Source organism: Sipha flava, unplaced genomic scaffold (genome assembly GCF_003268045.1).
Source record: "Sipha flava isolate LNK unplaced genomic scaffold, YSA_version1 248_pilon_pilon, whole genome shotgun sequence".
NCBI classification, from domain to species: domain Eukaryota; kingdom Metazoa; phylum Arthropoda; class Insecta; order Hemiptera; family Aphididae; genus Sipha; species Sipha flava.
The window spans coordinates 125,574-153,389 of NW_020272897.1; the positions used below are offsets into that span (position 1 = coordinate 125,574).

Below are 27,816 nucleotides of genomic sequence, written 5' to 3' on the forward strand. Positions count from 1 at the left end.
AAGATGATCATCATATGAGCAAAAGAGAGCTATGGCTTTCACTACACATATTAGAACAATTAAGCGATTACTTGGTTTGGAAACGAAATTAACCTATCTGAGCAGTAAAGCTTACATTATCAGATAAGTATCTGTTTATGAAAACAATCGTTTATTTTTATTTTTAATTAGTAATTTTTCAAGGAATAACTCAAAATATACTTTCCAGATATATTTAGAGAGTTTTAAATATAATATAAGAAAATGCAGTCTGAACTTCAAAGAAAGAAAAAATTATTGATAGAAGGATTGTACACAGGATATAATTAGGTATAAGATGTGTATACGTGCTAAATACCACGACTGAAGACATCCTGGACCGGTTTGCATGTTTCACTTGCGCTTTCACCCAAATTGCGCGGTTAAAAGGAAACATATTATAGCGTAGGTAGACGCAAGGTCATTATGCCAAACATTTAAGTGGCTATCATACTCGGAGAAATGGATTTTAGTCAATATTTTTATAATCAAAAAAATTATTATTCGATTTAGTTATATTAATGAATGACACATTACTTATAAGCTGAATAAAGACACAAGTTTTTAAATTTTAATTAAATACCTACTCTGAAAGCGCAATAACTTAGGTTACTAACACTAAAACATGCCAATTCAACAAAAATTATTTGATTATTTGATAGTTCATAAATACAGCAAAAAGTATGAAAAATTAAAGTAGATAAAAATTATCTACTAATAGCTAAAAATAATTAAAATGTATTATATTGTTGAAGTATTAAACTCAATATTAAACGTTTTTAACATTTGTCTTATAATATTCTTAAATGTTTACTGATTACAACCCCTTTAATGTTAATTATAATAAATGTTAAAAATCTATTAGTCGCTTCAAGATGTCTAGTCAAGATAGCATTAAAGTTATTATTAATTATTTATTTACCAACATATAAACTACAGTTATGTTTGCACAATACAATTGATAATATACTTTGTTAAGGGGGTAATTTTAAATACATAAGAACAAACATATCACAATGAGAAGCATAGTATAAATTAATATAATTTAATGAAAAATAACAATAATACATGACTTGTGTTCTATTAATTATAACTAATACATTTCAAGGACAAATTATTATTTGTAATCAATACAACTATTTAAGAAAAAAATTATTTTTACATTTCAAATTTCATCAGTTTTAAACAAATATAAACAATTTGCACAATTATTAATTTCTGCAAGAATAAAGCTAGTAGGCAAAAGCAGTTTGACTATAGTGATTTAATTGTACGTATCCATTTTTTAAAATAATTATAATAATTAATAACAGTTAATAATGAACTAAATTATGGTAGTAAATGTTCAAAGGGCTGCATACGAAATGAGTTCGAATATAACTTTTTATGGAAAATTGAGCCCCGGGTTGTATTAAGGTATTGAATTCCATGAAATTATAGATATAACACTAATTGAGTTCAACTTTTAATATAAACTAAATCTAGTCAAATTTATAAAAAATAATACATTTTTCTTCCCATTTTTAGTGGCACTTTTTTTTTAACATTTTATAATCTAATAATATAGGAGTACAAAATTATATGAATGATTTATGTATAATTAAATATATTTAGATAATGATAAAATAACATTTTTCATATTGGTAAAATGTATGGGATAAGCATTGTGTAAATTCAAATCTAGTTATTGTGTTTGATTGCAACAGCTGCATTTGATCTCTGATTTCTTTTTCTTTTATATAATTTCTTGTATTAATTATATGAACACTTCTACTTTTTATATATGTCTCGTATTTTACATTTAATAAAATGTTTTTAAATTGGTAAATGTTTGGAAGGGCTGAATAAAACAGCATTGATTTTCGAATGAAGGGATTCACAACTATTGGTGGTCCTCCCCAAAGAATATGTAAATGAGGCCCACATTAATAAGACATAAATATGACAAATATATATATAAACGCTGAGCTGTATAATTTCCGCTGTGTCTGGACTCTGGACGGTTGATTTATATTTTATTCAAAATAATCCTCGGACTCAATTCGTAAACTATTAGTTTTCTAAACCTGGACTCAATTAGTACATGTTCCGTTTGTATTCCCATAAGTCTAACTAAAAGATTAAATAAAATACAGTAGAAATAGTTTATTAATAGATACATATTAAAATTTTTTTTAGGAAATTTAGAAGTATTATGATTGACTGTGCATATAAAATTACCATAGAAAGTTTTAAGATATAAATAAGTACAACTAAAAATTAATTCCCTTAAATGTAGGGATACCTGGGATATTACGTGTTATCTAAATTTCTAATCAAACCTCATTGCATTTACGTCGGAAATTTTTATCCAACCATTTAAATTAAATTTTACGGAAAGTAAATAAACATATAATTTTATTTTTTTATTTTGAATAATAATCGACGATCATTTTCCATTGGTTTTAGAAACATTTACTTCGCGCTTTTTATGTCAGAAATTTTGATCGAATCACATTTTGAATAGAAACTATAACGCACTTTTTTGGCCTCTCGAGTGTTAGAATTCACTGGTCATTTGGACATGGTCTGGTTTCGGTGCGGTGGCGGCGATGCAATATTGAACGACAGACCAAGTGATATGTGTGTCCGTGAATAGACAGAGAGAGGAAAAATACACGACTGCACACGGGCTACCCAGGTTGTCGAACTTGATTAACGGTCTCGGCGGCTATGAGTTTTTTTTGTTTCTTTTCTATTTGTTATTATTTCTTTCTTTTTCTCTCTCTCTATCTCCTTTAGTAGGACAGTATAACGCGTTGTGCACAACTGGTTTGTTTTTATGGTGATTCACCTTACTGCAGACTGCCGCCAATTATATACACATATACATGTGCGCACATGCAAATTGTACCAACGAGACAATGATAACGCGCGGTAAAGTCGTCACAAGGACGAATTGAATAAAGCTACTGACCCACGAGGTGGACCGACAAGTCAGTGGGTCGAGGTGTCCGATGCCACCAAGTCATTTTCAAGTTCAACGCACAACAACCCTCTGTTGTATGATGACAACGTAGGTAGGGTCTAAAATTGTGTAGAATAAAAAAATAAAATACAATGAGATTTGAAAGTCTGTAATAAAATCTAATTTATTGGAGTTAAAAAAACAGCTACATTCAAAAATAATATGTATCATAAATACTTATCATTTCTATTACTACTAAACCAATTTTTCAAAAAGTTTATGCTTAACTTTAACTGCAAAGTACGACATGGATAAAAATATTTATTTAAAATATAGTATATCCTATGAAAATTTAGAAATTTTAGGCTCTGCTACGGAGGCAAGTGCTCTCTAAAACTGATATGTGTTTTCAAATCAACGATAACTCCACGGCTATAGCATACGAGTATAATAAATATCATTGATTATTAAAATAGAATGTATAATATTTATAATCGATGATAATATGTTTTGCGGTAAATTTTTGTGAACGATAAATATTATTACGTAATAAATCATTGCACATAGATTAAATTAATTGTTAGTTGAGAATATTAATCAATTAAATGAACGGCATAAAATATAATATTGTACGTTCAATACGCGTGGAACCTAAATCTATTAACGTTGTCAAGTAATCCGTACAATTATTATGAAAACTACATTTTTAAATAAACTCGTACTGACCAAAGAAGTAAGTAATAAGTTGTACACTCCTTTCATAACTCGCATCTATATGTCAATTGAAATTATATGTTTCAGATTATAAAGAAAACTTTCAGGCAATTTCTAAAAATATCATTACTATGCAAACCTTACATAAACTTACCATGAATTATAAAATTATATCAATGTATTATTTTATTTCGCTGTTGTTATCAAAACAATATTGTTAATTAAATTAAAATTGATAAAAATATTTTTTAAGTGGGACACAATAATTTTAAAATGAAAATGAAATTAATTCTTAAATGTAAAGTTGTAAATTTGTAAAGCATAATATACTTAAATAATTATACTAATCATTTTAACTAACTCAACCTAATTAGTAGATAAGTAGTAATGTTATTGTAAATATTTAGATAAATATGAAAAAAAAAATAGACATTTTTTTATGAAGAACGAGGTCGTTTCTTTAAAATTATTAATAGATTCTTTCCTTTTCTAATAAGTTCCTCAATAATTGTGTAAAACACACAAACTGAAATTATGATACCCGGTGAAATTAAATGTAAATTGGAAGTTAGGGTATATAGTAGATATTGATTACAATTTTTAAATTAAACTATAATTAAAACATTGGTTCTCTTGATTAATTTATGGAAATTCGTGAATAATTATACATAAAATTTAAAATAAAAACTTCGTGAATTAGAAATAATTGAAAAAACTTAAAAAATAGCTTATACAATATTATACCATGAATTTGTTATAGTCGAAATGTACTAATATAAATAACATAAGAAACTAATCATTTTTACAGTTTAGTCTTTATATACTTATAACTAGAACTATAAATAATACATTTATAAAATTATAGAAAAATGATTAAGTTTTTAGTAACTTTTTGATGAAAATATATTAGAATAATTCATTGCAATATGTACGAATATCATTTTCAAAGTAAAGTTACTGCTTATATCCAAAAAAACAGATTATTTTTTTTAATTATGCATTAAAAAGATTCTTCATAAGAATAAAAGAAAACTTAGCAGTGCAAATGTAAACATGCAATTATAAAACTATTAGATTTAATTTTTGCAAAAAATTAATCAACGAAACTAATAATACCAATTTAAATATATTTTATTTCTTATATATAAATAAATAAGAAAGTTCACTAGTTGCTAACTTAATAATAAAAATTCACAATCAATCAATAATTATATATGTAATTTAATGTATTTGTATCATGTAATTTAACAACCATCTTTGGCTTAATAGCAAGATTATAACTGTACCAAAACAATTAAAATGCCAATATCATAGTGACAAGACAAATCCAGTTAAATATTTCTTCTCAATATATGAAAAAAGTGTAGGGATCTAAAGGTCAGAATTGTAACAATTAACAGGTAACTCAACAGTGTCACAATGTTTGATTGAGCTCAACCATAGGTTTCAGCGAGTAGTCCATACAGTTAATCGGATGGATGGAAATCTTAAGAGCCATCTAGAAATGGTTAAAATTTAACCATTGTCCATCTACCTATGATCTAAACACGACATCTGACAACTGCAAATGCGTCAGTGATCAAGAACTCTGATTGGAATGGGATGATTGCCAAGTGAAAAGTCATTGAAAGGACCTTGGAGAGCTCCAAAATCGTAGTAGAAAATAGGAAAACATAACAAAATTGACAACAATAAACAATATATTATTCAAAGGGTAGAGAAAGAGACAGAGTGAACCCAGGTTGTTTAACCATGCAATAACGATCGCGGCGGTGGGTACATTTCACTGCAGGCCGCTAACCCCAGGGACGGATATTTGGACGCATACCGTTACTAACCTGGTAACATTGTAACCTGTCAGACCGGGGACCAACAGCCATGTCATTAGCGGCCACGGTGCTGTGGTGACGGCTCCTGGACAAATTGCACACGAGCTTATCGATACTGGCGCGAACGCACAACCGGGCACCGGACGTTATACGCGAAGCCATAGCACTGAACTGGACGAGACGTGTTCAACACCATCGGCGACCGAACCGCAGCGACTTGTTGGTCGGCCTTACACACGGACACTGATCGGCCGGCGACTGTGGCCGCCACTCATAACGGCACAATCGAGAGGAGCCGAGCGTGCAAGAAGTCGCGCGCGCCGGGGAATCTCCGCGGGCCGTTCCTTTCCGTTCGGTACGCCACCTCTTCACATTTCCTCACGCTAACGAGCGATCGTCTTATCACGCGCGGACATCGCGGAACAGCTGCTGCTGCTGTTAGTGCGATTACCGTTGATAACGGCTATTTACCGCAGTAGCCATGCACAGCTGATCGCGCGTGGTAACAACATTTGATAACATTCGGCCGTAGCATGGTTTAAGATAGTACTATCATAAACCGTGGTCCATAGTCATCGGACAAGTTTCGCATTAAATAAATGACAATTAAAATTCTCTCCGTGGCCTTTACAGTCACAGACGGATCGAAGAAATTGAATATTTCCATCGGATACGACTGTATAAACCGTTGATATATAAAAATATATAATTATTACATTATATTATTACATTACTATTACATTTCTATGATGTAAACACAATCGACGTTATCGTGTTACTACCACTCCTGTACTTTCTCGCATGCTTGGTGATCTTTTATCATGTGTCGCGTGATAACGGGCTACGCAATAACAAAAATAATAATAACAGAAAAAATAACAAACGACAATCGAGTACCGGATAAGAACAAGAGAACAATCGCAATAATTTCCCTTACAATTCACAATAGCCTCGCATCGCACCGTTGTCAGTTCGTCGTATGTCGACCGTCAGATCGGTTCGCTTCTTGTGCTACAAATGATATTATAATTTAATCGTCGCGTCGCAATGGAACGACAAAGGCCTAAAATGCACGCTCCAGCCAAGACCAAGCGTCCGTCTTATGAAGTATGTACGGAACGATTGTCCAATTGTGACTGTAAGGTTTTTCCCTGAAATGCATTCGGATCTCCCAACGACCAGCATCCGGTCTCGCGTTGGCTGTTGTTTTTGAACGAAATGACCACTATTTCCGCAGCACCGTTAACAAATCTTTTACTGCCAAAGACGGTTTTTCCTCTCACGTTTCACAATTCACGTTACGTAATACGCGCGTGTGTACCAGTGTATTTCCTTACAATCAATTTAGATATTCAATTATAAATTATATTGATTCAACAGAGTAATAATTATTAGGCCTTTATATTGGCTCTATTTATAGTTCATGGGTTGATGGACGCATTAGATATTATTGACATAATTTACAGTGGCGTAATTGTGGGGGGACAAGTGCCCCCATGACAATTTTTTGAGAGATAAAGCTATAATTTTCCCCCCCCCCCCCCAGATAATTCAATAGTACAAACAGCACCTTTTATTAATGAACTCTTATAGGTATTATTTATCAATATTGGTACCTAGTACCTGCTACCTACAATTTATGTTAATCTAAATCACAAAATGAGTTAAAAGACTTATGTAAAATCAAACAATTAGATATACTGTATAAAATACATACAATAAAAATATGTTTTAAATGGTGAGGGGGAGAGGTGTCAGAGTTTTGGTAATAATAAATATATTATATTGCCCCCCCCCCCCCCCCCCCCCCCGCTAGATTTTTTCCCAGTTACGCCACTGATCATTTGTCTTACACTTATTTATAGTTTCTGTCAACCATTAAACAAATAATTGAGTTGTGTTTTAACCTTTATCACATAAATCAGGTATACTCTTAAGTGTAAAGCACTCTTAATAAAATTAAATATTAATAAAACTGAAAATTTCAACATCTTAACTAAACCCAATATTTTTCAGTTAACAAGCATATATTTTTATTATAAGGTTTTATTTAATTTGAAATTTTTCCTATAATTGTATAATTTCATAAGTAATTTTTAATTATTTTTATAACTATTCTTACCATATTCTTATTTTATAATTAAAACCAATTTTATCAAAAATTTTTCTTATTCTCTATTCCTTTTTAGACAGTTTTTAAAATTTAAATTTATCCTATTACCTATTATACTTATTTCCTAATTATTTTGTATTTGATTCTATAATACATATTTCATAATTGTTTTCTTTCCATAATAATTTCAATAAAGTTTAGTTACAGTGAAACTAAAAAATCATTAAATAAATTATTTTAAATTGCTTAGAAATCATCAATCTACAAAATCTTGTACTTAAAGTTATACATAATTTCTTTGGTAATAGGATTATGGTTTTATCAATCTTATTTTTGAATAAATTATTTCAAAAGAATATTATACTCATTATAAAAATAGTGTTTATAGTTTTATAGTGTTTTATATAATTATGAACAAAGCATCATACTGTAGTGTAAATATTGACTTATCAGTTGATCGATATATGGTGAAATTAGTATATACTTTTTTTTATTTGAAAAATGTACTACGCTACCGTACCTAAAGTAACACTCTCATGGCATAAATTAATGTAGATCATCAATTATTAGTCTATTTTGTTAATTTTACATATTTTAATGTCATTAAATATATTTGTTTTTAGTTAAACATTTAACAATTTTTTTTTTTAATTTATTTAACAAACTAGACCAATATAATGTCATAAAGTTTGGATAATTATGATAAATGGTATTATTTAATTTCAGATAAATGTCGAAGAACCAGAACCTATTGATAATATATTACATTCATCTACAGTAGATAATGTTGAAAATGCTCTTCATGAAGCATTCAATGATATTTTAATAAGTACAGAACCACCAGTGGAAGTTAATGAAAATATTAGTAATTCAAAAAGTGATAATATTAAATTATGTAAAACAGAAAATTTTGTTGAACAATGTTCTGTTGATAATACGACTTCATCATCTATACTACCAATGTCAATACCATGTTCTATCGGTTCATTACCAACTCCCTGTGCTCCAGAACTTGATGATTTGTGTAGTTCATCAGTTTCTGAAGTACCTTTTGAGTCTTTAACTCCATTTACTGATGACCAACTGGCTGAATATTATCAAAACAAATTATTATTTGGTTTATCAGAGTATATAGAACAATTTAATTTGTCTGAATTGAAATCATTCAAAAACTGTGAACATCCACTTAATATATTACTCCAAGATTATTTGCATGCAAGACTTAAACTTGAAAGTAATAAACAAGAAATAAAAGAATTAAAATATTCATATATTACACATGAAAAACATATTTGGACATTAGAACCAGCTACTTATACACAGTATGGAGAATGTCAGGTAATTAATATTTGATGTAAATTTTAATTTGTTTAATGTATCTATCATTTTTATTTACTATTTAAGCTATGTATAAACTATTATTGAAACAATTCTGACTATTGAGTATAATTAAGATATTTATATTACTATTTAACCTAAATTAAAAAAAAAAATGACTTAATTATTTTTCTGTTTATTAATTAATCTAATTTTATGACATGTATATTTAATGTTTATATAATGTTATTTTAGGATGGCAATCCAGTATCAGCTACAAAAAAGTATGATGTATCTAGATTCAACCAAGTAGCTTTAGATAATTTAGTGGAGTCCCTCAAACAGTTACGGATTTTAATTAATAATTATTATTGTGCCTTATATGATTGTCAAATGATTAAAGAAAAAGTTAGCATTTTTACTTCTTTTGTTGCTTCAATTAATTAGAAATATGTTCAAGTATGATTTTTGAATAATGTAATTACTAATATTTCAGATTGATTATTATCTGCATGTTTTATGTCAGCCATTTTCTGCTATTTCTTCTGATACTCCTATTGGACTTTCTTTAAATGCAGATGTCTTCAGTATAAAAGGAAACAATCTTCAGTCATCCATATATGATCTCAAATCTTCCATTTCTATATTATTTTTATATCAAAGAAAAACAATTAGTGACAAAGTTTTTATTAGCGAAACTAGAAAATTATTGGTTAAAACAATTGGTGTTTTACTTAGAGTTGCTACCTGGAAAGATCATTTTTTCGTTTTAAATCACATTTTAAGGTAGGTAGCTAGTTTTTTATTAGTCGATTATGAATTATATTCCTTTTATTCATTAATAAATAACAGTTTTTCAATAGTTTTGTTTTATTTCTAATGTTTCAGATGCCCTACAGGTGTTGGAAAATGGGCTAGCTCTTTTATCCAAATACCATTAATTGATTTTAACTATCAAGAAAATAATTTCCATTTAGATTTTATAATCACAACATTGGCTATTATTTTAACACCAGTTTATGCTCGTGAAAAATTTTTAGAACAAGTAATATATTGGGTGTTATATTCCATCATGTATTTATAAAATCTTAATCATTCATAAAATCCTTTAGATCTGTAAAAATGATAGTGATACTAATGAATCTATTTGGGTAGTAGTAGACAGTGAAGGTGAAGAAGAAAGTTCGGGAACCTATCAACAAACACTTCGTGAAAGTGATATTATAGCTTTACTAAATCAAATACCATTTTCAACTCTTTTTAAAAAAGTAATGTAATTTTTAATTTATTTATAAATTTATATTAACTTAATTTTTTTAATGCAGATCATATTTTCTGAAAAAAAAGAGTCTTTATGTGTTAATTTATGGAATGAACAAAATTTATTAAGACTGATTGCTATTGGGACTATTTTAGTAAAATTATTCAAATTAGGACTACAAACATACTGTTCTAAAAGTACTGAATATAAACAATTTTCAAAAAGACTAGGGCATCTTCTTCAGGATACTGCAAACTATGTTACTGATGTGTTGGATGAATTTAAGTTAGTTTTAAAATATGTTTTGTTATAAATTGTTTTGTATATTAACATAGTTTAAATATCTTTAGAATTCATAAGTTTGTGTCAGCCAGAATTCAAACAGAATATGATTCATTCTTAAAACGTATTGTTAGTTGTTTGTATGATAATGATGATAGAACAACTTGGCAATATTTGGTAATGTTGCCTTTTAGTCAAGTTTCTTCTCCGATGGTATTACATCTCTTCCAACATATGCTTCATATTAAATCAGGTTCATTCGAATAATACTTATTATTTCAAATTATTATTATTATTATAGAAGTTCTGTTTTGTTTTTAGTTTCCAATGAATATTCATTAAAAGAACTATCAGAATGCGTTATAAATACTTCTGATGACGAATGTTACTATTTATTAACAGCTATTTGTAATATGGCTTTAAGTAGATACATTAATGATATAGATTTTATAAAAACAGTGACCATTTGCTTATTCAAAGTAAGAATATCAATTATAATTGTTAATGATTTGATTTTATATATGTATATATTGTTTTTAAAATAGATAGGGTTTGTGAGTGAAACTACTAAAGAACAATGTCAAAAAACTTGTCGAACATTGTTATCTAATTTATCTGATAAACATCCTTTCCTCATTTCTGAAATTTTGAGTATTCTGAAATATAATTTTGACGATGTTGGCTCGGTATGTATTTCAAATGAATTTTAAATGTAAATAACCTCGTGTCAAATTTAATTAATTTTATCATGTTAAGAGTGCTATATATCTTTTCAAAACCCTACCATTACCAAATTGGAAAATTACTATGGATGATTTGTCTTACTTAGAACATTTGTTATTGAATCATTCTATTACATCAACCGAAAATTCTTTAAGCCGCTATATACTCTCTAAGTTATTTTCGGGGTGTAATGAAAATGACATTAAGTAAGTACTGTTTTTATTAAGTTTTCAGCTATTAGTTAATTAATATATCCATAATTTTGATATATTTGAAAACATTATTATTTTTTATTTTTTTCAATGCAGTGATTTTATGTTGACTAAGGAAATGCACGGTTATATAGCAATCATTATTGTGAAAGCTGTTATACAGCATGCTCCTATCACAGTAGATGAAACATCAGCTCAATATTTAGTTCATAGTATAAAACAAGTAATTTAAAAAAAATAATTAACAATTTGTTTCTATAATAAAAAAAATATATTATTTAGTTGGTGCAAATTAAGTCAAATGAACAAGCTTTTAGAGTGTGGTCATGGAAAGTTTTATATTCTCTAAAACTTCATTTAATGGACCTACCTGACATCATTGTACGTGGATCATTACAAGACTTGAATCATTACTTACATTCAGTAATTAGTATTGATACTAATAATATTGTAAGTAAAAATAATTTTCCACAAGTATAGTTTTCGAATAACTTTTTGTACCATTTTAGGACATTAAATGTTTACATCACAATGACCCTATAGCTTTATATACTGCTATTCACGTAACAACTGTAGGTCATTGTGTTCCAGTTATATTGAACAAAGGGTTGGACTATTGTTATAGACTAGTACAGTATAGACACTATACAGCAACTATTGCATGTTTAAATGTGATAGTTCCATTTTTTTTTGAAAATTCTGATTGTTTACTGGAATCAAAAAAGTAATAATATTTGCATTTAACATTTTAATTTTAATAGTAAATGACGTGTATTTAGGTTTATTAATATTGTGGCTGGCATTATGGCAGACAATCGAAATAATACTACTAAACGAGCCATGAGTTTATTGACTATTCAAGGGCCTTCTGAAATCATATTGCAGTTTACCAATATGATTCAATATCAAATATCCAACTATGTACGATATGGAATAACCAGTCCTCATTTAGTGATGGATCTATGGACTAAAGCTGTATGTGCTGTATGGAGAGAAGAGGAGTCAGAGTGTTTCGTTTATGTATTGAATACGGTTTTCAAAAATGTTTTTCGATCTGAATTATTACAGTGGGCTCGAGAATTGTTAATTAGTTTAATTACTGTAAGTATGTTTTTTAGAGAAAAACTTATCAGATTATTAATTTTAATTATATTTTAGCAATTTAGTGATGTCAAAGAAAACATTACTGCTATTGGGTCAATTTTTAATTTTATGTTTCAAAGTCCTGAAAAACGACCACTCTTATTACCAAAATATCCTATGATATTATATCATTGTCCGTATTATGCTCTATTGGCATTAGAAGCTGAAGAATGGTGTATTCAAGGCAGGAATAATATTTGGAAAAATTTACTGATAAAATTACATTTACAACAAGGAAAGGCAAATGTGGATGATGCACTTAAGGTTTTATATAATTGTTATATACTTTACTATTATAATTTTATTTTATTTATTTTTTCATTTATATAGAGAGTATGTTCCGAGTTAAAATTACCTTATTTTACATCCGGGCATTTAGCAATATACCGGTGGATGCAATATGGATTGGAAATATCGCCTGGTCATCCAATGACTCCATTATATTGGCAAAATTTTTTTAGATTATACTTACAACGAGTTCCAGGGTTAGTAATATTTTTACATATGTCCTAAGTAATTTATTTTTTTACTTTTTAAATTATTTATAATTAGAACTCAACAACTTGGCTGTGTTGGTCGTAAATTTTTCGAAGGTCTTGTTAATTCATCGTATTTAAACAAAATTAATAATAAGCTAAAAGAATGTATAGATTTTCATCGCACAAAACTTCAAACTGAACCAAATTCTGAAATAGATTTGCGATTAGGAAGGTATATAATATATATTTTTATCTATATAGTTAAATTATTATGATATTTGATCATTTATTTTTAGATTTTATGAAGCCTGTACTCTGTGGTTAACAGATGTTCGACTTCTTGAATCAACTTTGTTTATTCCATCATTGGATTCAATGTATGAACCAACTGACTTAACTCATATTATTAATGGTTCCCATGTAATTAAATTAATTTAAACGATTTTTTGGAAGCATTTTAATTACATTTTTGTCTGTAGGAATGGTTATCAGATATAATTAATCATAAGTTGATAGAAGAAAATAAATTTGAATGTATACAAAACTGGTGTGATTTATTTGGTAAACATGTACACAACAGTGGTAATATTAACAGAAAACCTTTAGAAAAGGATCCTACTTCTAGAATCGTTAACAGGTTTTGAAGATAAATATTCATTCTAATATATATGTTTGATCTACTAAATTTATATTTTCAGACTTAAGTCTTACGATGATCCTTTACAAAGTCCTGATTTTGTATTACGGCTGTCAGATATACAGTTAGTAACTGCTGATATTTTGTATCATCAAAATCATTTATTAAATATTGTAGAGTTAAATATTAAACAAATTGTGGAATTCATTAAGTAAGCAATAAATCTATTAATAATTTTTTTGAAACTAAATATTTATGTTCACTAGTCAAGTGTACAGAATGCAAACAGTTTGTCATGAGAATTTAGACAGCCGGTATATTGATGGTGTAAAAATGATTTATGTTCAAATAAATTCAACTACACGAGTTCAAGCAGTTTGTGATTATAAAACAAAAAAAGGCAATGCAAACAGTATTAATTGCGCTGGTGCTGCGGAAATAACTTTCCAAGTACAAATCAAAAAATTCAAAACTAATATTCTCACATTACTTATAGTGTATATTATATTTTTCAGATTCATGAATCTAAATTAAATACGGATGTAGTAGAATTAAATTCTAACAACAGATCAGAATTAGACACATTAATCAATGAAATTTTAGAAAAGCCTTTGCCAAGCTCTTTAACATCAGCATGTACTACTTTGAATCTTATTATTCAGTATGTACATAGATATTAGAAACCCAATATCAGAATCGTAGTACATATAAAATATTTATGTATTGTAAACATTTTATTTTCATTAATTTCTACTATTCTAGATTAATATTAAAAGAACTCAATGAATTGAATAAAATTGGAGATATTGCATTAGTTACTGATATTCGTTCATCAGGTGTTCGATTGTTCTATGCCCTTATGTCTGAATATGTTGTATTCAAGACATGTCCACCAATTGATAAATTTGTATTAGCTATCTTACAGACTATTGGAAATGTTCGTAATACTTAAGTTATTATTTTAAGTATAACCAATTATAATTATTAAGTATCTATGTATATTTTCAGGTTTTCATTATGAACAACGAAAAAGAATGCTTACATATTGAAAATACAGCATTGAACCATCCAGAACTAGCGGATGTACTTATTCCCTTATTTTCGCCCTCCACTGCATCCATACATACTTTTATACAATCCTATAAAAATATCATAAACAATTGTAATGCAATACATGAACCTATTGCATTAAAATTACTATCTAAAGTAAGTGCAATAGAACGACAATGTGTAAAATAAAATACTAATATAAAAATTAATTTTTAGTTTGATATATCTGTTTACCTTTCAACAAAACAACCTCTACTTCATGACAGGTCAATACTTATAGATTACTGTATAGAAGCATTGATATTAGTAAAACAACAAACGCGATCAGATTACACATGGTCCTTACACGAAGTTAGCAAATTTAATATTTATAATTCTTAATTATTTTTTAACTAGTTAATAATTTATTACACTATTATTTGTAGCTTTTTAGTCAACATTTATGCAAAATAATGGAACATGATTTCCCTGAACATTATGGTGAAATATTACTAAAACTTCTAGATCATTCTAAAGAAGGTCGCATTTATTGTCAAGTATGGTTTAATATTCTCAATACTATCTTGGCTCAAGCAGTGCCCACCACTCAAACAAATACTGCGAGAACAATTTTATTGCCAGAATTATCATCAGATCAACTACGGGATGTAGTTAGACGTTATGCAACGGATCAAAGATCTCTTAGTTCACAACAAGTATGTTATGAATAGGGCTCAAATTTATATGTATTAAAAATAACCAATATATGTTATAAAAAATTGCTTTATATGTGATAATAAAATGAAAATATGGAATATAAAAAAAATTAAAAATCGCTTTATAAATGACAAAAAATTAAAATAAAAAATTTAAGACACTTGAATTGAAATTATTATAAAATTGAACCTTGATCTTGATAACAATGAGATACCATATACATGTTCAAATTTTCAAAGTTAAATTATCTACGGTTTGGTTGTAACATAGATTTGCACCTACTAAAAGAGCATTCTACTTTACACAGGTAATGGGTGCAAATTTCATATTTCCAATGTTCAAAAGAGTGAGCTCATTCGGTAATATTACCCCATTCATTCTGCAATATATATCTCTAATTCATTTTAGACAGTTTAATTCAGGATTTTTGTTAAATACTTTGTGCTTTTTTTCTTTTACTGCAACTCCCAATATTCTTTGTACTTGTTCTATAAATTTTACAGCTTTTTCTACGAGTCCTAAACTTTGAAATTAAGTCATTTTTCTTGTCGAACATATTGAAATATTGAATATCAAACATATATCAACCATAGATTAACTTCAATAATTGGTATTATTTTGTTTATGTACTTTTGGAAACATGAGAAATTGTATTGAATTATTAATAAATCGTAAATAGATAAATGGTCGAAAAATGAAATTATTGAGAAATATGTAAAAATTTGTATTTATAACAAAATATGTAAAAATATGTAAAATAAAATATAGATAATTTCATTGGAAATCTCTTGAAACGAATTTATAACTTACCTAAATTAATTTATCAAGTTACAGTAAAAATATGTATTTACATATAAATCCGGGCCCTAGTTATGACTTATAATTCTATAATATTTGATAATACATTCTAATTTAGCTTTTTGTAACGCACAGCTTCAAGAAACTTTACATCTTTTGACCACCCATTTTGCCAATGAAAGACTTAAGTCTGCGACTGGAGAGTTGTATTCAAAATATAATGTATACATTGGACCATTAGTTGGATTGTATGGTATGGTTAGCCATGCATTAGTTGTAGGGACATTACAATCTTACCGAGGAATGTTAGCTAATAAAAGTAAGTATGATTTTATAAAAATCATTTATGGTTCTAGATAATTTTTTATTAATTTGTAATTATAGAATAAATATAAGCAAGTAATCTATTGTGATAGATAAAAATTATTTTAAATTTAAATATGTGGTTATAAACTTTAAAGTAAAGAAATATCTGAAAAATAATTGTTATAATATATATATAATAAAATAATAGACAATAGATAGTGTGTATTAAATGTCATTCTTTTTTAAACATTTTCATCTTAAAAAAAATATTTACAATAATTATTTTATTTTAGTATGCGAGTTTTTATGTCCAACTTTAATTAGTATGTTTGGTCCATGGTTGGAACCTTGGTATGAAGGATGGAACACTGATCATAGGTCATTGAAACTACCATGGTTAGCTACTGATTCATCAATATCAGCTTTAATGGTCAATGCATTTGTAGAGTGTATTACATTTGTTCTGGACACTATGCCAGGTGAATTCTTTGTTAATATTTTATTTGATAAATATTTTGAAAGAAAAAAAAATTAATTTTTGTTTTACATGGATTATAGCGTGTGATAACGTTTTAAGTTATGTATGTCAATGGTACATAAAAATGTTTGCTCATATTCAGACAAATGATTATATTTTTGAGACGATTCATTCAAATCTTGAAAAGTTACCTTGGCAGAGATTTATACCCACACCTGTAGATTTAGATTTGATTATGAAGGTAATGAATGATAAAATTGTATTTAATTAATATGGTATTATAATTGATAATCTTGGTAATTTTCTTCATAGGTTATGGATCAATTTTTACCACAATCACAATTTTTTTTGGCAAATATTGTTTTGGAAGTACCTTGGCCATATGTGCCTAATCTTGATTCACGTATTCTGTTATCATTGTTCATAAAACTATCCAATCAGCCTAACATGAGAAAAGTATTTCTAAGCATACCTTTTAATTTTTAAAAATTTTACTTAATTATAATGTTCATAGGGTGGAAAAATCAGGCCACTTTTGTTAGAGGCCCAAAAATTTGCTTGGCATCAAATTGATGGTGAAACATATGAAAATATTTTGAGTTGGTTTGTTTCGAAATACGATCCAATGACGGTTCTTCAGCTCAGTAATGAAGATTGGTGTGGCACAGATTCTGCTGTGCTTGAGTAAGTTACTTGATAATTAATGAATAATGCATGAATTATTTATTTGTTCTATAACATTTGAAATCAACAATTTTTACTTTTAGTCTCTTGAAAACTGCTGCTGGTTACAACAATGTTGAACACAGTATGCCATATGCTGAACTAAGTTTATACAAAAGACGAATATTCATTCGAGCAATGGTTAGGATGTTTATATCTTTAGCATCTCGATATAGGTCAGTATTGGGTGGTCATTACAAACATCTTAAATGTGCTTTCCACCGGCTATTAGATGATACAGAAATGGTTACAAAACACGGCGAAGAGGCTAAATTATTAGTCTTAGAGCTATTGGTATTAGTCAATCAACCTCCAGGTTCTATACTTTCTTCCTTAATGTTGCAAACTATTCAAGAGTGGATATCACATAGAAAAGCTGACTGCACTGTGTTACAAGGGTTTTTGATGGTGACATGGGCGCATGTTACTGATCAGCAACACAAAAGTGATATATTTGAAGTTTGTTTGACATCATGGTTCAAAAATGTCGGTAAGTTAATCATATTAAATGTTGTATATTAGTTTTATTAATTTGGTTTCTATAACAGGAAATGAAGACGATTTTAAGTGGGAAAGAGTATTGGCTTTGGTGCAACCTGTACGTCTTCATTACCAAGGTTTAGGTGAAGTTTTAATGTCATCCAGCCATTTACTCACATTATACACTTTGGCTTTAAAAGAATCGCAAAATCGATCAGCCTATCCTGACGTCTTGCATACTTTAGTACAATGCTTAGAAGCTGTAAAACCTAGGTAAGAAAGAAAAAATTGTTTTATCATATTGTATTCCTTTTAAACCATAACAAGGATAAAATCATAAATTATATATAGACGTTTTAAGCAATTCATTTCAAAAACATTGAACCCATTTAGGTTAATAAATCAATGCTTTTTATGTGTAGCAATATTGCTGAAAACAAGTTGCCCCTATTGTGGTCCTTAGTTTTACGATTAAGCACTGTTGAAGATGATCAAACAGCTGAATACTTATTTAGAGTTGCTAGTACAGCAACACTATTAGCTCAACATAAACAGAGTTGGAGTTTATTTGATGCTATAAGGTTACAGAAACAGACCAATATTACACCAAAGTAAGCCATCCATACATTGTATTAAAGATTTTGTTATTAACTATGTAAATGTGTAGATGTCGTGTGATGTGCCGTGCTCTAGTAGCTTTTATATACTCACAGTTACCTGAGAACAAATCTAGTCGTAAACAGTATATAAGACAAGAGAACAACTCACCTGGTGGTTTTACATCTAATAACAAGTAACTTTCAATTAATTATAGCTTAGTAGTTAAAAAATTATTGTCTACTTTAATGGATTATATCAAACCTAATCTAATTTTGTATTATTTCAGTGATTTTACTATATCTGTAGATTGTTTAAAAGCAATTAACAGTCTGGAATCTTTAAAACAAGACCGACAGTTTTCTGATTGTGTTGTAGCTATTGATGTAGCACTAAAGATGATTAAAGGACCACAGAGTTGTATGAAAACCGGTGAACAGTTCATAATAAAGCTAGCCAAATGCTTGTATACAGATAATTTTATATACCGTATGGATACTTAATGATAACAGCAATTATTGTGCTCGCCAACAATATTTTTATACATAATGTCTGTGATATATTTGTTGTTGTAGTCTTTTTGTTTTCAAATTTATTGACTACCCATTAGTGTTAATATTAATTTCTTGTAATGGTTACGATCTATTTGATAATAATATTATTTGGCTTTATTCTAATATTATTTTAATTAGTTAATACTTTCTTTTTTATGTTTCAGAGATATAAACTACATTATATATTTATGAGAAATTTTATTTAATTATCATTGGTGGTTGTTAATTATTATTATTATTGATTAAAATGACTGCGCTCAATACGCAAGTTCTAAAAATTGAATATTTAAATTAAAGTAAACAGATTAAAAGTATGTTCATTAGGGTGTTCCTTAACTTTACATGATGAAAAAAAAATCCTAATATTTCTGGTCTCACCCCCTAAATGTGTGCATATATGTATAAAAATGAATTGTAAAAATTTTGAAACCAATCGGTTAAGGTTAACCCGTGCCGACTTGTAGTTTAAGGTCGAACTCCTAAAATTTTTCAATATTTACAAAAATTTTCCACATTTTCGTAAATATTTCGTTAACTTTTAGAAATATCGACATTTTTTATATTATATATTTTGAAGTAAAATAAATTTCCTATAACTTTTATAATATTATATTTTTAATATCTCCAATGGTTCGTGAAGTATATTATACATTGACTGTAAGAAAACACAATTTAGGTATTTTTTTCATACTTATTAATTATAGTGCAGACTAAAATAATTTTATAAAATTCCCGTATGAACAAAAGTTGAATGAATCAAACAGAAAAGATAATTATAATAAAGATCATCCATCAACTTCGTCATTAAATTTTATTCAATTTGATAGCACTTCAGAAAATAAGAGTCCAGAAAGTAGTGATTCATCAGAATTAGAGATTAATATTTCATTAGAAATAGAGCCCCTTCCAGAAAAAAAAAAAAATGCCGGGAAAAAATTATTTTTATTGCACTAAAACTAGCCGGAGCTTTAGATAGGTGCCAGTTAAGCATACGGGATATATTATATGTTCTACAAGCTACTTTAGAAGCTTTAAAACTTAATGTTGAGAAATATGTTCAATAATAAATGTATGTTAATTATCAAACTTCTATACATAGGTCTAGAGAAATATATCGTCGCGAGTGCAGTGAACTAATTAAATTAAGATTTAAAGAATCTGTACCTAATTGCGTGGATGTAGATTGGGATGGAAAATTATTACCAGACACTAAAATAAAAAATAAAACTGATTAACATCAAATTCTATACAAATTTCATAAGTAAACCCTTTCCGAAAATAAATTTAATCACCTATGATCATAGAATTATGACTTGTAAATCAATAAATCTGCAAAGTTTCAACCATCAAACATGAAAATAATATATTACCAACATTCTGAAATGCTATAATTTAGTTTAGATACTTATGTATAAATTAAAACTTGAAATTTTGAAAAAAGAACTAAACTATATTTGTTATGGAGTTAAAATAAAAAATATTATCACCAGATATATATAATGTACCAGCTGATCCGACGTTGTTTTATCATATAAATTATTTCTAGAAAATATTTTGTTAGAAAAAAATAACTAATTTAATATAGGTGTGTAAGGATGTGGTATATAAATAGAAGCGGTATGGAGAGCTGTGAACGGTGACGGAATATAAAAATTATAAAACATCAAACATTTATTTTTTTAGTAATTTATTAAAATTGATCCTTTAAAATTATATATATTGCTAATTATGACAATATTAGTAAAAAACAATATCAATCCCTTAATGCAACAGAGTATACAATATTTTTTGTTATCCCATCTTTCGCCAACATAAACAAACTGGATGGTTCGAGAGCACGCCACGTATAATTGTCCATGTGAAAAACATGATGTGCTCACAAACAGACATCGTTTGGCCTTAAGGCTTATTGATAGTCATTGCAAATGCCAATCTAATTGGAAATTGAAGGCGCTTAAATTGTATTGGCACATCTGTGGGTATAATAGGGATTTGCGGTAATAATATATTTTCACCTCGGAATTTACCATTTAAAATAATTAACACTGCGACAAGTCTTCAACATCTGTTTATACGAAAATTTTATTCATTGGTTTGCTAGACGCGACAAGTCGCAGCGACCTAACTTTGAGTCGTCGCGACCGACGACACTACTGCTCCGAGAGCAGTATCTTGCGATATGTCTCCGCGACACATCACAACGACTATTGAAACGTTTGTAGATATGACGTCAACACTGATATTATCGGCGTCGGAAGACGAAATTCTAATTCGTGAAGTCCTGAATAATACACTTCTTTACAATATTGGAGGTCCAAATTATAAAAATATTATTCAAAAAGATGACATTTGATCATCATCAATTATTCTCTATCCCGATATATAAATAATTAATTTATAGGTTTTCTAATGTTTGGCGATGAGGTAACTAAAATTTGTTGTTGTTGTTCTAATAATAATAGCGCAAGAAGAATATTATTATTATTTAAAATATATCTATTCATTTTGATATGATAAAATTGTTTTGTATATATTGACTATTCATTCTCCGTGCATTTATTATGATATATGTAATATTCATTAGTGAAAAATATATTACACATTAAACTTCTCTACTCAAAAAACAAATTGTTCACGATCGTTTAATATTATAGGGGAGTTATATGATACTTTTAAAAAATACATGGACTTTTGACCCACAAATGTAACGTCAGATAGATTTTTTTTTTAGTTATAAAAACGGTTAATGCATCAAGCAAGTTATTGGAAAAAAACAAAATTGGAAATATGCCTAAAGAAATTGCAATATATTTAAATTTACTGTATTCCTGAGATGATACAGGTCGTTTTTTTCGACCGAACTTCAGCAACATTACTTACCGATTCTGCTGGTGATGTTATAACTAGTGATGGAAATAATCGAAATAATGGTAACAGACATATTTACCAAAAGCAAATCAATTAAATTATTCGAAAAATTGCGTGTTTTACTCATTTCCTATTGGGTACTAAATTAAGAAGTCGACTGTCCATCAGTATTGTATTGTAATTGTTAAAAATAATAAAATTACTGAATTTAACTGAAACTACAGGTACCTATTTGGTAAAGGGCCCAGGTCTTATAATTTTTGAGAGGGCCTACCGGGATTCTCCCGGTATCCTTGTGGTCCAGTACGCACCTATATGAGCTCAATTTTCATGGTATTGATATCACGAAAACTGTTTTATAAAGATTACATATAAAGAAATATATAATATACCAAAAATAAAGTTTATTGCTAAGGACACACTATTCACATGCCACGTCTTAACATGTCTTTAAATGCCACGCGTTAACACGCCGATAATTTTAAATCAAGTGTTAACGCGTTTATTTTTAAATATTATTCGATTTTGTGATCATATTTATAACACGCAACGCATTCCTACTTAATTCCACGCCACGCGTTTCAAATAATATTGAAAAACGTGTGACGTGTGATAGTATCGTGTTATTTAAAATACGATAATTTTACTTCAGACATCAGCCGATGTAGTTGGTTTTCCTATCTTTTTAAAATGTCTTGATTTGAGGAGTCATTAATAGAAAATGTCCGGGAACATAAATCTTTATACGACATTTTTTTTGTCGAATAAAAATAATAACCTTCGTAAAGAGGCATGGGGAGAGATTAGTGCAAATTTACAAATGTCAGGTAAGATATTTAAGTTTTTAATAATTTATAATAAGGAATACTAACTTGCATATTGACATATTATTATTCACGTCATACCTATACTTCTTATACTTCTTAGCAGTTATACATAATACATCATACGAAAAATAAATGTTTATTAGGTATGTTTTTATTTAGTGTACCTATATATGAAGTATAAAGAACAATTTTTAATTTAAAAACAAAGTTGATTTATTTCTTTCGACTATTTTAAATATACGATTTTTATTCGATTAAATTTTTTTCTCCATCATAGTCGTTGATAGGTTTTAATTTTAAAACGTTTAAGTAATTACAGTGACAGAAGAGTATACATCTCCATAGCTGCGATTCTAATGTTTTCGAACAACGTGGTTTGATGATTTCTTGCGCGCAATTTGTTTTGGGACCAACACCGATTTTTCTCGATCTATCAAACAACACGCGGAACAGAGAGCCACAATCGCGTGGTGTATTTTTATTTTTGTGCAGGTTTCGTTTTCACGGATGAAACGGCGAAGCATATGGCATTATTGCTTTATGATTGCCTCGAAACATTAACGAAGTCTCGTGTGCTGCTGAAAGTCTGTTCACGCACAAGTCTGTATACTTGGTATAAATGAAGTTTCGTAATAGATAAAATAAAACAAAATGTTCTGATTGTTGATTTAGTAATTGGTAGAATATATATATTATATCAATCTATTGTTTACTCAATTAATTGATAGTACGATATTCATTTCTAACCAGTGTAGTTTAAAATTGCAATCTTGATTGACAATGTATCAATAATTGATAAGTGTCAATATAAAAATTAAAATACAATTTAATTTTAATCATATTAATAATCGTGCATTGTTTCAGAAGGGCGCAGGCCAATTGGAACTATAATAAAAGTAAGGGGTGAAACTTAACCTCCCCCAAATGAAGCCCCGTTTTGTAATATAATAGATAAAATATATTTAAGTCTGGGGGGGGGGGGCAGACTTCAGGCCCCATTTTGGATCTGTACACTGTACAGGACGATTCTGTATCTTGTGTAAATCATAACATCGAGATTATGCAGTTAATCCGCGGTGTCATGCATTTTCGGACCAATAGTAATTACTGTCAATATCTCTTTTCACGAAGTAATTATGGTTATATAAATGTAACTACGCATACCTACGTAAGTACGTGATATTTATTACAATTACTTGCATTGATGTTTTATTTAATTTTTATTTCATAAATACGAATATACATATAGTACGTTTTTTAGATTTTGCAATCCGGAGAAGAATATTTGTTCAAATAATCGAACTTGTTAGCGGTATTATTGCTTTACACGAGCGTTTAAGTAGTCGTACATTATACCAGACGAACGGATAGCGTGGAGAGATGATTACGGAGGGGAGGGGGCGTAAGCGCTCGTATTTTTTAATATATACATTTAAAATACCGTAACACTTATAGCATTTATAACGTTAAATAACTCACCCTACGTGTGCAGTGCATGTAATACGTATTGGGTAGGAGGGTAGGAGGTGCATATGCCGGGTTGCGTGCCAGAATCGACCTGTGTCGTAAAACGTTTTTGCTTCAAAGCAAATATCGTAATTAATAACGTCGGAACGGTACACGCGTATTATAGTGTTCGTGTGCGTATGTATAACATATATGAATACGTAGTATATAGTAGAAAGGCGAATAACGTTAAGGTATTTTTCGTCGCACACAACATGTGAGTCAATATAATACAACGGTTACGTTGCGTTCTGACCTTCCGGGAAAATAGTTGGTTCGTTTTTTTCCCGTCGTTCGTATGACGGAAAAATAATAAACAAGCTTTTTTTAATTGTGAACTTTTGTTTACGGAAAAAATTTTCTACCGCCGCGTTCCGGAGACTATATTACAAACACTGAACGCTGAACTGCGTATATTATAGTGTGTTTACGCGATGTGATAATAATTACGCACCAAATTAAGTCATTCGCACTGTACAGTAACCGACGTTGTTATTATCGAAGTCTTAAATAAATCGACAGATCCAGAAACCAGCCCTTGAAGATTTATTACTTTTTTTATTTTTTTGTTATTACTTCGCCCAGTTGCAGAACTTCTTTGTCGTTATCCGGTGGGCAGGAGACGACAAGAGCTGCAGTTGCAGTCGGGTAGTCCTCGGAAGCGGTAAGTGGTGGTAGTTTTCGTGTTGGTGGTGGTGGTGGTGGTGGTGGTGGTAGTGCGGGAACATGGGGGCGGCTGCCTACGCAGTGTACATCGGCGGTCGCTTTAATTAGTTGTCGAGGAAAACAGCCACGCGCGTAATGAAACAAGCTTTACATTCCGGGGTGGGGACCGTATTATAATATCATAACGTCACCGGGTCCGAGGGGGTGGAACACGGGGAGAAAAAAAACCTTTTCACGGGCCTTTGACTGCCCAACCATTTAGCATTTGACGGCGGCGGTGGAGACGATGAGTCACGAGGAAAGAATACGCTAGCGCACACGCCCTTCGCGCTACTAGCTAGTTAACGTCAATTATTAATTATATTTTTTTAAGTCGTTGATTCTCCGCGAGCTCGTAATGATATTATTATTATCATCATCATCATCACCATGTATGGCGGGGATAGATCGCGTGCAAATATAATACCCGTCTAGGGCAGTAATGCTCAACGTTTATTTTCCTCGGCGGGCCGCTTTGCAAACAATTATCTTCTAGTGGGCGGCCAAACATGGAAAAGTGCCGATAATCTCAACCATAATCTTATAGTTATGTTACACATAGAAGGTGCGCAATATACATGTACGAGTACTTATTGGACTTGTTTTTCTTTTATCTTTCATCGAATCTTGAAAAGATTGTAAGTACAGTTGGTTATATTGTACACGTTAGTTCGATCAGTACACACATTAAATCGTAAGACTTCTAATCGAAAATGTATGCAAATGCCATAATTATTGCCGAATTTTCAACGAAAAATAGTCGATAAATTATAAGTTTATTAGTTTTATTATTATTACTATTATAACTATTATTATTGTATTTTGGGAATATTTAAAAGAATTTATAAATCAATAAAAATCGCATTTCATTATAATAATTTTACTTTTTTTTTTGTTGAATATTTTGTTTATGTTAAACATTTGTATCGGGACACATATAATACCTTTGCAGGACCGCGTTAGTGGTGTAACCACTGGTCTATAGATATAGTCAAAAATATTATATTATTATTATATTTACTTGAATAGCTATTCTATGGTTACTCGTGCTCGGTCTTATTTTCGTGTTCAATTTTATTTTATTTACACTTTTACCTTATTTACGACCGAGGAGTACAAACGACGTGCGTGCAGCGTCATATCGCGTTTCTCGAATTGTCCGCGAACCTCTTTATTATAATATACCGTTTTCACGCTCAACACGCCATGTGTTTTATTATATTACATTTATATCGCAGCAGACTCCTGTCGTGCGGTACACACGGGGTTGGAGATGTGTTGCTGTCGCGCGAGTTCGTCGTCAAGTTACTGTGGTAAACCATGTCCGCACATCGATCCGATTATGCGTCTAATATTATTATCATTCGCGTTATGATACAGGATGGCCTATCATATTTTTTTGATGCAAATATCTCTACCAGTACTATATTTCCTCTCCTCATTTGTTTTTGATTTTTTATTCTTGTGTAATTTTATTGCGAGGAGCCATATGAAAAATAAGTTTAACGTAAAGTTCATCTCTTAATTCGTCATCGCGATAGTTATATGTACCTGTAGCATTGCTTAATCCCAGCGATGTGATCGGGATGATTTCAATATCATCAAGAATTAACACGTTCGTATTATACTAAATGCGCTGTACACATCTTTGATACCACACGCGTTGTTTCTTTCTCATATAGGTAATGCGGCATCGGTCAGAAGTTAAAGCTTTTAATCGTTTGTGTATCATCGGCGAATTTCATCAAACGGCATACAGGAGAATAACAACTAATATTCATAAGCGGTAGAGAAAGGTACGGATTAAGGGAGCAAAGTTTCTCCGAGTCGACATGCATATACCCTAAAGCTGATACCCGCTTGCAGAGTAGTTAGAATATTATTATATGCTTGTATGCGGGTTGGTTGTACGAACAAATTGTGTATACGACTACAGCTATACTTTAATTTTTAACCCGTGTGTGTATTTATTTATATTTCTAAGTGTATTCTTTTTCTGCGTTCCGACTTGCTTTGCAATGCATTACCTTTGCTAGTCATAGTTCACTGTTGTTTACTGGGTCTATTCATTTTAAGTGTTCGCGTGGACTGTTAATGAGGCAACCGGTATATGCGCGAGCAAATCTGCACGGTGTTGTCGTCCATTTTCTTATCTGTTTCTTTCCCAAGTTGTGTAGATACTTTTGTGAATTTTAATGTAAATTATAATTAAATTTTTGTATTGATAAAATTACGTAACTTTTGTAATCTTTTTTTGTTTTTTTTTCTTTGTTCGTCGGCCAACGCCCTTTTTTGGTTTTTCACTTTTGTCGTTGTTGTTCGTCGGTCGCGTTTGTTATACCATATTATTATTATTTTTTCGTCGTCGTTTGTTTTTTGGTTGTTGCTAGTGAAGCACAATTTGAACATTTTGTTCTTTAAATTTATTATTATTATTTTTGTATTGATTATTGTTATTATTCTCGCCATAGTAGCACTTATCTTTTTTAATATTCAACTGAATAAAGTAAATCCAGTTACCGCTTATTTATTCCTTTACCAATGTGTGTATTG

At 29.6% G+C, this 27,816-nt stretch overlaps 2 protein-coding genes across 3 annotated transcripts in view; one reads left to right on the top strand and one right to left on the bottom strand.

The window, feature by feature from the left end:
• LOC112684300 (decaprenyl-diphosphate synthase subunit 1) overlaps positions 1-5,898 on the bottom strand; it is a 31,877-nt gene extending 25,979 nt beyond the window's left edge. The window contains exon 1 of the mRNA XM_025555739.1: positions 5,518-5,898. Coding sequence (XP_025411524.1) covers positions 5,518-5,670 — 153 coding nt within the window. The 5' untranslated portion in view covers positions 5,671-5,898. The remainder of the gene's footprint in view (positions 1-5,517) is intronic.
• Positions 5,899-6,063: 165 nt separating this feature from the next.
• On the top strand, positions 6,064-19,407 carry LOC112684299 (ectopic P granules protein 5 homolog). 2 transcript variants are annotated; one of them, XM_025555737.1, is made up of 37 exons: positions 6,071-6,615; positions 8,348-8,959; positions 9,194-9,346; positions 9,435-9,724; positions 9,827-9,983; positions 10,051-10,206; positions 10,264-10,484; positions 10,550-10,734; positions 10,803-10,960; positions 11,027-11,167; positions 11,238-11,410; positions 11,513-11,639; positions 11,699-11,866; positions 11,926-12,140; positions 12,196-12,517; positions 12,575-12,823; positions 12,890-13,044; positions 13,112-13,270; positions 13,335-13,458; positions 13,518-13,675; positions 13,737-13,886; positions 13,942-14,125; positions 14,191-14,336; positions 14,438-14,612; positions 14,684-14,881; positions 14,942-15,076; positions 15,151-15,420; positions 16,355-16,538; positions 16,819-17,004; positions 17,084-17,244; positions 17,316-17,459; positions 17,518-17,687; positions 17,771-18,216; positions 18,275-18,479; positions 18,629-18,817; positions 18,874-18,999; positions 19,093-19,407. In XM_025555737.1, exons 1-37 carry the CDS (start codon positions 6,556-6,558, stop codon positions 19,304-19,306), a joined length of 7,266 nt encoding a protein of 2,421 aa, XP_025411522.1. In that variant the 5' UTR covers positions 6,071-6,555; the 3' UTR covers positions 19,307-19,407. The 2 variants fall into 2 exon arrangements, with proteins under 2 accessions (XP_025411523.1, XP_025411522.1); XM_025555738.1 differs by lacking the exons at positions 18,275-18,479; positions 18,629-18,817; positions 18,874-18,999; positions 19,093-19,407 and having other exon boundaries at positions 6,064-6,615; positions 17,771-17,902; positions 17,959-18,049.
• Positions 19,408-27,816: the final 8,409 nt, after the last annotated feature.